We start from the raw sequence: 12,739 nt of genomic DNA on the forward strand, positions 1-12,739 counted from the left end.
GGACTTCGTCTTCACCCTTGGTCTGTATTGTCCTTATTCTACCTCTGTGCACTTCTGTTTACTCATATACCATCTCTTCAAAATCTCTCCAAGGAACTGATTTTCTTCTTTCTTTTTTCAGAACATCGTAGTAAAGCCATGTTCTATTCTTGCCTTCCTATGATCCATTCTTCACACTTCAGCTAAAGATATCTATCTAAATTAAGCTTCTGAACCTGCCTACATCTCTCAATTATTACTTAGTTTCCTTAGGATAAATTCCAGATGCCTTTATATGGCCCATACGTCCCTGCATCATCTGGTCTCTGTTTATCTCACCAGCTTTTTCTCTCTCTACTTCCCATCTTGCATGTTATGGTCTTAATATACTTAATATCTATTACTTATTTGTAATTACTCCTCTCTCCCTGTGTGCGTATATTGTGTTCCATTTTCCTCCTCATTCTTTATATAATAATGATAATCATTATCTATTATATATGTAATAACTGATAAGCATATGGGGCAGTGACAGTATTTGAGGTGGTGTTCTACACATCTCACATGCATTATCTCTTTCAATTTTCAAAAAGCCTTCAAGGTAGCAGCTGCTTTTTTCCTCCACGTGTGAGGAAACATAGCTTTCTAGGGCCTGGGCCGTACAAGAGGCTGGACCTCCAGAGCTCAGCTTTCCTCTGAATTATTTGGGATCTCAGGGTAAAGCTGCAATTAAAAGCATGTGGCTTTCTGTCAGCTGGACCTTGAATATCCTGTATAATTTTGGATGCTTTATATAGGGAGTCAAAAAAGAACTCCTCACTCTCTTTATACTCTAAAAAGGGTAGCATATTTTTTATAGAGAATAACTGGTTTCTCATCTGACCCTACCCCGTCTTTCAACACAAGCTACAAATATATTCAAACCGAACACCTTTTTCTTTTTTTTTAAGACTGGGAAGGGGAAGGTAGTTTCAAAGCACAAGACATAGCTGTGTTAAAGATTAATTACATATATATATGGCCATATATAATATATCAAAGTTTGATAAAAGAATAATAATGATCGCTTATAGATAAGCTATGTAAGAAATTTCAATCTGTGCTTGAATCAATCTTAGGCGGTTTATTCCAATGAAACTTACAAAATCAGTATCAAACAGCAGGGATAATTAACCTCCTTTTTTAAAAGAAAAAAGTGACTAATTAAGGTACATTTACATATAATGCTGGCATCTTAATCTGGAAAGACTTCTCCCCATTTATTCCGGCATATATAGGATCTTTTATTGGCTCTGCATAGGGTTTTCATAAGGTCTTTGAAGATGCTGTCTCTTCCCGCAGTTTTTTAAAATTAGCCAGCCATCGAGCAAGCTTGTCTTCCTTGTTTCCATGTTCCTAAGAAGGGCAGTGGTTATCTATATCTCATTGCTAGAGTTTTATTTTTAAAATAGTTCTAGACTGGAAGATTTCCACTAAAAAATATATGTTTGTTTTCTGCACATGTATATACAAAAATAAATGTTTTTGTTTCAGATTTTACATAATCAAAACTTTAACCATGGGCCTAACTGGGTTAAATTTACCAGACAAATGAACAGCAGAATTCTTAGAAGAATAAAGATTTCTTAACCTCTCTTAAAGAGTCTCGAGAATCTCAAACTTTAGGGACGTCTGGGTGGCTGAGTCAGTTAAGCTGCTGCCTTTGGCTCAGGTCATGATGCTAGGGTCCTGGGATTGAGTCCTGCATCCAGCTCCTTGCTTGTCACGGAGCCTGCTTCTCTCTCTGCCTCTGCCTGCCACTCTGCCTGCTTGTGCCTTTCTCTCTCTCTCTCTGACAAATAAATAAGATCTTTAAAAAAAGAATTTCAAACTTTAGCTATTTGAAATCAATATTAACATTAATGAAAAGTTTTCCCAAGTAGGGTGATGATGATCCCTACTGAAAACTTCTTTTTTTTTTTTAAAGATTTTATTTATTTATTTGACAGACAGAGATCACAAGTAGGCAGAGAGAGAGAGAGAGAGAGAGGGAAGCAGGCTTCCTGCGGAGCAGGGAGCCCGATGCGGGGCTCGATCCCAGGACCCTGAGATCATGACCCGAGCCGAAGGCAGCAGCCCAAACCACTGAGCCACCCAGGCCCCCTACTGAAAACTTCTTAATCATTTCCTTTTAATTATAAAGATAACTGGAAATGTGCCTGAACATATATTTTATCTTTACCCCAGTACGCTAGCCCCTTTCTGTCCTCTTCTTGCTTCCTATTTAGCTTTGACTCCATGTGCATAATTTCAACACACTCAAAAATGCCCGATTTTTTTGCACCTCTTTCATTTGGTTGTATCCAAATGTCATACTCACGGCCACCAATGAATTTTCTTCATGTCTGTGTTTGAACACCTCTGTGCTTCTGGAGGACATTATAGCAGAAGAAGTTGAGCCAGCTTCATTTAGAAACTCGGCAGTGCCCAATAATTGCAATATTTTCCTCTTACCAATCTTGTTTCTACTCTCTGCAACTTTCGTTAGAGACCTCCACTCTCAAACCTGCATCTTCTGCAGATGAGCTCGCAGTCTGCCTCAGAGGGAGAGAAAAAGAAACCAGCAGGATACCCTGAATTATTTGCTGCCCAAAACTAACACTAGTCCCTCTCCCGATTTATTAGAGGAAAGTAGGATACTCTCTTCTTGCCCGAACCCATCACTTCGCAGTTTCTCAGTCATGTTGTGCTGACTTCTTATTTGCTCTTATGCCTTCAGATTCTGCTCTCTTCTGTGTTTTGGCCATCAGCATTTAAGCATTCTCTAGTTTCGCCTATTAAGAGAAATCTTCTCTTTATTGCACATTTCCCCATCAGTTACTGCCCATTCACTTCCCAATCCGGTGTTAATCACTGATTTTAAAATTTTTCCAAGTCACCGGCTTGAACCTTGAGAAGTGACAGACAATCACATTCCACATAGGAAGCTCATGTTGTGACTTACTGATCATGTGAAGTTTTAACATTCAAAGTTGACTCGTTTATAAACAGGCAAAGGTCCATTCATTCAATAAGAGATCTAGAAGATGAAAGTGAGACAGCTGAAAAGTTTCAGGTACCCATTTTGGACTATGACATATGTTAGCTGGTAATGTCTCCGTGCATCTGGATGTATGCTGATGTTCCCAAGGAAAACATGCCAATAATTGGTTTTGATCTTATTCATTAAATGATAACTTAAAACCTGTTCTTTTTCTCTGTCAATTAAAACTTGTTACTTGCCTGTTACTCACAGTGGTCTTTAACTGAAGAACATTTATTTTTCACAGAATCTGTCTTGCTATTATCATAACCTTGACAATCTGGAGTGAAGAGAAAAAAGAATAATGAGGTTATGTGTTGTTGTAAATAACTGCTTGTAGGAAAGAATATAGAAAGAAGAAAAAGTAAACACTTTTATCTAAATGACAAAACTCTGCAAATATATATTCTCTCTGACATGAATTTGTAGTATATTCCCACAACATATGTCAGAGTCACTTGTGACTCTAGCTTTTTGTCCTTTGCAAAACATTTAAGTCATGAGCGGAAATACTTAATATTAGCGAATGAGATGACTGACTGCTCAGTATTGCTTTAAATTATTTGACTATGGAGAACAAGAAAGTTCATAAAGACTCAGAGAAATCGGACAGCTTACAAAAGTTGGTAACAAATATATCAGAACTTGAAACAGTCCTTTTTGAGTGTCTCCTTTGTGTCTGTGTTTCCTGCTTATTTTCATAATTTCTCTTATATTTTATATTTAAGGTATTTTTATTGGTGTAAGTTTTCTGTTTTTGAAAATGACAAATGAAGATGTGAGGGCTATTAATAGTCCACTGTGTGCAGATTTAATCAACTTGTTTTATTTAAGAGCAATTCCTAGATAGCTGGTAGGCTGCGAAAGATTATTTTGTCCATAGGAATAACTGACCCCAAATACTTTTGGCAATTTTCCCGGAGAGCTCAGAAATTGCCTTTTTTAAGAGCTCATCAAAGAGTTCACAGGTATGTTGACAGGAAAGCCATTTTAATCCCTTAGAAGCAATCTCTTTTTGGTTTTAATTTTCTTTCTCTTGCATGTGTGATGTAAAAAAAGATGCCTTAAACTTCTTAGAACATGGTGGTGCCAATGCGTATGGACATTTATGGTTTTTGTTCATGTGAAAATTTGAAGAGCTTCCCACAGCTCTGCCGGAGCTAAGGCCAAAGAATATGCATTCTCCCAAAGGCCTATCTAATAAAACAATACCTGGTTTCTCTGAATGAATGCGTTTAGATGAGGCACGTACAGGGTGTTCCATTGCACGTCAGCCTTTTTCTTTATAATGATTGAGCAGTAAAAATGGAAACTAAGTTGCCTAATTTCTGAGATACGAATTTCTGCTTCATATTTTGTTGTACTTAATATATTTTATGAGTTGTAGTAAGTTTTATTTTTTTGAAGAATTAATCTATTATGCTTGTATAGAAAAATTTAAAATAATATTCTCATTGCTTTTTGTTGAATTATTTAAATTCCATATTTTCCCAGTGCCACTACTATATCCAGGGAGCAAGAGGGCTACCTCAAAAACTACATTTAAACTAATGCTGTTTTGTGATGTTTTATGGTAATATTGGTGAACCAATTGAGCTTTCTTTTTTCCTCAGAGAAACATTTATAAACATCTGTCCAAATAAACATTCCTATTGAGAGAATCAGTTGGCACCAACACCATTTATTTTGCCAGCTCAAACAGCGGAAGAGGAAGTAATGTAGCAGGAGGACAAGAGTGATAAAATTCTTTTATGTATTCTCACATGCTGAAGACTGGCAAATGTATACTTATAAAAATAACAATTATCATGACATGTGTGAGACTATTAAAATTATGGACCCAGAATGTAAAATTTCTTCCTGCCTCAGATTAAGGTGAAGAAACTGAAAATCAGCACTTACTAGTAACTTTGACCAAATCATGTATGAGAACTGGAACCCAGATATTCTGACCCTCACCCTAGCACTCTCTTAAGTCCCCACCTCTGCAGGGGTCCATCATACTTTATCTTGAGCTCTAACAATAAGCACATAAGGCCATATGAGGATCTGAGCACTGTTTTGTAAGTATTGCTTCTGTTTGTAAAACAAGCCAGGAGTGGCCTGAGGTAAAGAATGTTCTTTAATAAAGTGCCTAATTTCTTCCCGGGGTATACTAGAGGCTGGGAAAAATGTGGTCATGCATGTTTCAGAGTGGCTCATTTTCAAGAGACAGACTTACTAGTCAACAATTAGAGCTGCCCTCAACCTGATCATGCTTTTGGACGCAGTGAGTACGTGTGTCATGGTGAAAAAACAAACAAACAAAAAAGACACCATGTCTTTCTCATATCTGAGCTTTTGCACATCTGAAATGATGCTCTTGTTTTATTCCATGGCTTTCTTTGGACTGAAATGTATCCATTAACATTTGTGTGCTTTTCTTTTCCATCCATCCTTCTCCATCTCATGAAAAGCACATCTGGGTAAGTTGAATGACAACGGCTGCTGAACATGTTTATTTTCAGCACCATCCTTTTTTTCTTTTATCCTTATAGTATTTCTCTTTTCAGTTGTAACACAAGCTGCACTGCCTCTGACCTAAAATGAAAATTGTGAAGTGTATTCATTTCTACACCATAAAGGAATCATTGGTTCAGAGAAATGTTCACACTCAAATTTATGATGGTGGCCTTGCAAGCGCTTCTGTTTCTTCACTTCTATTAGGCACATGTCAAAGGCATTCCAGATGTCATTTCCTTACTTCTCGAGTCATTCTCTAGGACTTAGTATGGCACTCCGTGAGGATTAAGTCATAGGCCACTTCAGTACTTTGGACAGTGCTGCATGATTGGGTCCTCCTGTGTGTTCCCTAGTGCTCCTCCGTTTCCCACTGACTTTGTGTTCATCACTAGAACTGTGCTTAAATGAAGAGGGTTAAATGCTGGATCCTCCCCAGTAGGACTTTCATGCCTAGATTCCAAAGTAATCCTTAGTTTTGGTTGATTTCTTTGCTTGTGTGTGTTCTTTCCAATATTTCCCATACTACGGGTTAATATTCAAAGTTTTAAAAATCTAAACTCTTCAGTCCTGCTTTTTGAACTAAAATTAAAACATGTTAATATCTATTCCTAAGACAAATTGGGTTTCAAAGCAAAAGAAGTTATGTACACATTTATAAAATATTTACATTGGTGTAAACTTTTGCATTGGTAACATGGTGAGCTTTTAAAAACACTTTAGTATGGGAGAGATATTGCTTTTAAATTAAAAGCGACACACACACACACACATATTTGGCAAAGAAAATGGCTCCATTGAGATGTCATTATCCAGAAAGCTATGGAGAGTACCCTAATTTTCTATATAGATATTTTATATACCAATACAAGGTCATGTACTTTGTAATATTGCTTAGTTCATTACTATGGTTTATATTTGTTATGCTTTTCTGCTCTGATTCTAAGCTATATTTACTATTACTAATTATTTAATAATGAAGAATTTACTTCAGTTAGGATAATTTATGATATTAAGGAAAGCTGTAGTGAGTGTTCTTAAAAATGCAAGGCGAGCTGTGCTTAGGGTACTGTTCAACTTTGCTAGCCAGACTTGTTTTTTAAAAATAATGAATATTCTAGACATTAGATTTAAAATATTGTTTTCATATTGTCATTTAATACCAGTCTTCTGTTTCCTAATGACTTTTAAATTTCATGAGTAAAATAATCCAAATAAATAAAATTTCATTTCCCTATCACTTTTTGAATGATATTCTGAAAAAGAATAAATGCATGATGCATTGTCATTTATGGACTTTAAAAAGCTGATGTAATTGTCTTCGTTCTAAAATTCACATTCTTGTAGTCTTATACATGCTCCTGGGACTTAACATTTTAGGGCCTCAAAATCAGTTCTCTAGTAGAATCTCTAACAGAAAGCTTAGGAAGTTAAAGTACAAATATAGTGAAAAATATGGAAGATCTGAGGTAGAAAGATCATTCATTAGATTAGGAAACAGAAGATAAGTATTTAAGCACCAACTATCCCATGGGTTGCATACCCTTGAGTGAGTGACATATTCTCTTTATTTATGATACTACCGTCAACTTCCTGCACCTCCTAAGAGCATGAGAAAATATGTGTAACCCCAGAAGCACAAAAACTAGAAACTTCAAAATTTGAGTTAAGGAGGGCTGAAAATTAGATCAGGCACGAAGGTAATCTAGTCTAAATGATATCCAAATCACCTGGAAATGACCAGTGTTCCTCCAATAAGTCCCCACTTTACTATCAGGAAGCGACTAAGGAGAACAGACCATAGAGTCTTTCGAAAGTGAAACTGTCTAATAGAAAGTCATACAGTCCCTTCGTTTTCAAGAACAGGGTGAGTGATTGTATTGCTCCATCACATTTGTGTGGGTGTGCGCGTGTGTGTTTATACCTTTTTAATGGTTTTGAAACTGATTAAATTCAAAATAAAGCGAGGAGAGAAATTATGTAAATCCCAATTCAAATTCACAAATAAATTTCTGAGACTAAGCTCTCCATTTCAGAGCAGCTTGAAGAAAAAAAAAAAAAAGTTTCAGTATGAATAAGCTTTGGTTTTAATGTAGTCAAACTATTTCAGTTCCAAACAACCTAGCATGTGTTCTTAGAACATAAATAGAGTGCGACTTAGATGTGTAATGGTCTTTTATATGCACTTCATGTGAAAATGTGCCGTAATACGATATACAAACACACATTCACTTGCACACACACACAAAATCACAGTATGCTGTGCTTTTAAAACCAAGTCAACCGTGTTAATGTTGAACTCAAAACTCTTAATTTTATGGAACTAAATATGTATATTTAGGCAATCAGTGTTCTGAAGCAGCTGATTGGGAATTTGACATTTCTGTTTAGAATAATTATGTGAGTTAAGATATACATTTTCAGCTTGCACATGTTAGAAAAAACGTGGGTGGCATCACATTTTGTTCATATTTGCTGACCAGAATTTCAAATAGTTTCTCAAATATGCAATGTTGCTTTTCATAGAATTGATCAACAAGTCTAGATTTCTGAATGATAGAGTTATAACCTTTTGTCTGTTTGAAATTTGAGGAGATCATTTCCTACTTACCCTCCTGACTATTCAATTTTAATGGAACAATTAGTAATGATGTGAAGCGAAGTGTAAGTATATTTACTGCTAGCATGATGTAAGGGAGATTTATTCTCTGGCCTACACTGTTCATAAGAGATTCAGCTGTCAAATTATGTTGACTTATATTTTATTCTTGGTTCTTATTGAGCCACATATTTATTTCTTCTGGTTATATCAATAACTAATTACTTGTCATGTGCTACAGTAAATAAGTAAGCCCTTAAGATAAATTTTTCAGAGCATTACTTTGTATTACAATTACACAAAATCGGTTGAACTGAAACAAGTTACAAGAAATTCAGCTTTTCCTTCCCAATTAGATAAATGAGACCAACCTCCTTCTTCTGACAGAGGTGCACAACCTGATAGTAAGGGGAAAAGACCATACATATTAGCCAGGAGGGCAAATAAATACATACCACTTAGGAATATAAGCAAACCACAAGAAAAGTGGGAGACCATTATTTTGTTTAATACTAACAATTAAGTAGATGCTACTGGTATTAATGTAACCAAATTCCTACAGTCCATTGACCCTCTTTTCTCACTTATGAAAAATTCAAAGGTTAATTAACTAAAGGATCATATGGGGGTTAAGAAACTTAAATCTGTGGCCAACTTTTGGGGGCTCTAGTTCTGGCTCCGTCATCCACTGGTTCTGTGCTCCAAGTGACTTTAGCTCTTCAATGTCCTCGTCTGCAAATGAGTATCAATATGTATCTTATCATTGTGAAAATTAGAGAAAGTATACATGTAAAGAAAGCACTTAGGACAGGGCTTCACACAAAATATGTGATAAATGAATGTTAGCTATTGTTGCCTGGGATCCAGACCCTAATTTGTCTACATCCAGAACTTCTGTTCTTTCAAACCATGATGCTGTATTTCTGAAGAACAGAAGTGGTTTAGGTGAGACAAGTGGGCCCGTTAGATAAGTCTCTTTCATGGTACATTATAAATGAGAGGTGTAAGACGTGCAGAAACTGGAGTAGACACAAGTGACAACATTTGTATAGAAGAGAAATCTAATTCTGCCTGGGAGAGGTCTTGGAATCGTCACAGGAGGGAGGAAGCATTAGCTGTGTCTGAAGGATGAGTCTGAGTTGGCCACAATTCTGATGCAGAGAGGGCGTTTCAATCAGAAGAAAAAGGCATCATGGAGGGTCAAATCAAGTGAGGTATTGGGGGAATGGTGGTGTTTCGGCAGTGACTGAGTGCAGGAGTCTGCAGAGAGAACCAGAGCCAGATGACTAAGCGTTTTTTTCCATCATGCTAAGATATTTGACCTTTATTTTTAGGACAGTGGGGAGGTTTTTAAGTAGGCAAGTCTTAACAAAACGTTTGTGTTTAGGAGGGTCTCACTAGGAGTTGGAAAAAGGCTGGGAAGGAGGTAGGTACAAAACAAGAGACAGAGAGACTCTGGGAGTCCATTGCCATGATCCACAAATGATGAGAATTTGAACAAAAACTGGGTAGTAGTCAGTCAATTTGCAAAATATCTTATTTAATATCAGAGAGTACATTTTTTTCTCTTTCTGAACAGCCAATATAGTTAACTGCTAAACAAAGTTCTTACTCATTTTTAATAATTAGAATTCATACTGTAATCAAGGATCCCAGGTGGTTGTCAACATCGAGAGTTCTGTGGATTACAATATGACAACCATTCAAAAGATCGTCTTGGCTAAAGCATGGGAAGAAAAACAAGAGACAGTGGAAGAGCAAACTCTCATCTCTAGGACTGTAGAGTCTTGGGTGGGAGATGGGATGTGTGTGGTACTACTCAACAATCTCTAGGACTAATTTTTGACACTGTAAATTTCCAGATTCTGAAGGATAAAGAGTCCTTTTGGAATGGAATTATCACGAAAATGAAAGGAAGGGTCATGAGTTAGGCAAACAGTAATGTTCTGATGGCTGAAAGGAAAGAACTGCTCAGCTCTGGAAAATGGTACTCATAATGATAGAATTAGTAATGCACAAATTATTTGCAAAAGTAAGTTCTCAGTTCTGGTTAGAAGTAAGTGAAGAGGATTAGAAAGGGAAATCAAGACTAAACCTATTTAGTATTTGTAGTTCAGGTTGAGGATTCTACTTTAGAATGAAGGAACCATTGGAGCATTCAGAGGGCAGTGCTATGACAAAAGTAACAGCTCACATTCATTAGCTGCGTCCTTTGTGTGAGGCCCTGCTGTAATCACATTACATGTATTTTCTCAGGTCACTTGCACTGCAACCCCCTGAGGTAGGTACTGTTCTCAGCTTTATTTTGCAGTTGAGAAAACTGAGGCACAGAGAAGTAAAGTGACTTGTCTGTGGATGCACAGCTAAGAAAAGGTCGCACCAAGAATCAAGCTGAAGCGGGATGCCTGGGTGGCTCAGTTGGTTGGACGACTGCCTTAGGCTCAGGTCATGATCCCGGAGTCCCGGGATCGATTCCCGCATCGGGCTCCCAGCTCCATGGGGAGTCTGCTTCTCCCTCTGACCTTCTCCTCGCTCATGCTCTCTCTCACTGTCTCTCTCTCTCAAATAAATAAATAAAATCTTTAAAAAAAAAAAAAATCAAGCTGAAGCAATCAGACTTTAGAGGCTACTCTCTTACCTCTTCTGCTAGCACAGCAGGGGTTTTTGTTTTGTTTTGTTTTGTTTGTTTTTTAATGCCACTGTTTTAGAAGGATTAGAAAACTCAAGATAGGGCCCATTAAAGGGTTGGGGAGAAAAAGAAGGTGGCAACAAGAATAGAAAGTAAAGAAAGATGAAATAGAAAACATGAAGGGGAAACGGGCAGGCATTAACTGGAAGGTGACTGGCACAGGCTCTCCTGAGTGACAGAGGAAAGGGCACTGCGTGCTCTTCACACAGTCATACCACAAACTGGCAATCCTAAAATAGCATCATAGGCTAAGTGGTCTGAGAATAAGGTTTCCCTTCATTGACAGTGATGAACCATCCACGCTAGGAAGAATATAAGAAAGGAGACTTTACTGGCCGTGGTCTGTGACTTTTTCAAGTAATTAATGAACTTTATTTCTCAGAGTTTAACACTTTCTTGAACTTGTTGATGTACAAGTTGCGAGTTGTGTTCCCCTATTAGGGAGGATGTGAGGTCAGGGAACTTTGCATGCTCCAGGATTAATCAAATTTGTTAGGTAGCCAGTCACCTGATTTTTTTAATAAACCTACTACGTGCCAGGTTTTTTTGTTCAGCAAAGAATAAAACTGACTTAATCTCTGAGTCGATAAAATGTTAAAGATACTCTGGGTAGGAACGCTTAGTATTCTAGGGCACTTATAAAAAGAAGTAGTAAATATTGACTCAGGGGCGAGGAAAGGGTGGCTTCAGAGAAGTATTTCTGTATGTCTTGAAAATCAAGACAGTGAGTAGGGAGACAAGGCAAGGAGGCATGAGGACATTGTTGAGTGTGATAGAAACACAACTTGCAAATACGCAGACATTCTCCTCCCGTTACGTCAAAACTGCAATAACTGAAGAGAGACGTAAAACCAAAAACAGGAGAAGCCAGACATTTCCATTTGGATTGAGTCACGGAGGCAAAGTCATACTTGCTTAAATTTATGTGGATTAGGAGTTAGAAATTACAAACCCAGCAAATGCCCTTGATTCATGTACGTTTGTTAGACACTCAGTCGTTTATCCAGAAATCCCTGGGGCTGGTATGCCTAGGGTACCCACACTTTGGTCCTGTCCTCAGATCAGGCCTAGCATGCACAGGCTCCCCTCCGTAGAGTGATATATGGGCATGCAAATGACTCGCACACCCAAGTGTTTCTTACCTGTTGGGCCTCCTAAGGTGTCACTTTCCAGTCACAGTAACTCATTGACACCTATTTCAAGAGAGTCTGACGCCTTTGGGGGAATCTAATGGCATTCTTTATTTAGATGAGACTGTTTTCTTAAAAATACTCAACAATTCAAAAGTTTTTCTTATTCAGTACAATTAGTGCATTACTTTGAGTTTTCACACAGGTGATGACAGCCCTGAGCCAGATAGATTTTCTAAAAGGAAATGTTACTGGTTTCCTCTAAAAGTTAGTCTACATCTTAAAACAAAAATGCATACCGATAACAATAGTGATATATAAATTATCCTTTGGGGAAAGATGGTTGAATATTACGTTGTCTGGGGGAAGAAAAAAAGAGTAAGAAAAACAAAAATATTTCTTCTGGTCTGCAGCAATTTCCAGAGTCACATGTATACTAGAATCATATGTTGCTCTGGAAGAACTGCCCTTGACCTTTGAAAAGGCTGAATCTGTAGTACAAAAAATATGCATATCTTTCCACACATGGACTGGTCCAGCAGAGAACACCAGTATATTCAAAATGCCTATTCGTAGCAAATCAGTTTTTTATTTAGTATTTCTTAAAAAGTTAATGTTACTATTTCTCTGTCTGTGGGCCCAAAATATCTCATGAGCAGAAGCATGCCCCCCTACAATTAATGTTTACCCTTAATAGTCTGTTAGAAAATCATCATGTATCAAACTGTGATTTCCAATTATTATAGTTTGCCTGTATTTTTTTTTAAGATTTTATTTCACAG

General features: G+C 37.2%; 1 protein-coding gene across 15 annotated transcripts in view; it reads left to right on the plus strand.

The window, feature by feature from the left end:
* The window catches only part of PPFIA2 (PTPRF interacting protein alpha 2), a 482,999-nt gene that overhangs the window by 432,234 nt on the left and 38,026 nt on the right, over nucleotides 1–12,739 (plus strand). For 7 of the 15 annotated variants that reach the window (XM_032346888.1, XM_032346893.1, XM_032346892.1 and 4 more), the window contains one exon: nucleotides 5,497–5,505. The exons of the other annotated variants lie outside the window; for them this stretch is intronic. In XM_032346888.1, coding sequence (XP_032202779.1) covers nucleotides 5,497–5,505 — 9 coding nt within the window. The remainder of the gene's footprint in view (nucleotides 1–5,496; nucleotides 5,506–12,739) is intronic. 15 annotated transcript variants of the gene reach the window in all.

Source organism: Mustela erminea, chromosome 6 (assembly GCF_009829155.1).
Source record: "Mustela erminea isolate mMusErm1 chromosome 6, mMusErm1.Pri, whole genome shotgun sequence".
Lineage (NCBI taxonomy): Eukaryota > Metazoa > Chordata > Mammalia > Carnivora > Mustelidae > Mustela > Mustela erminea.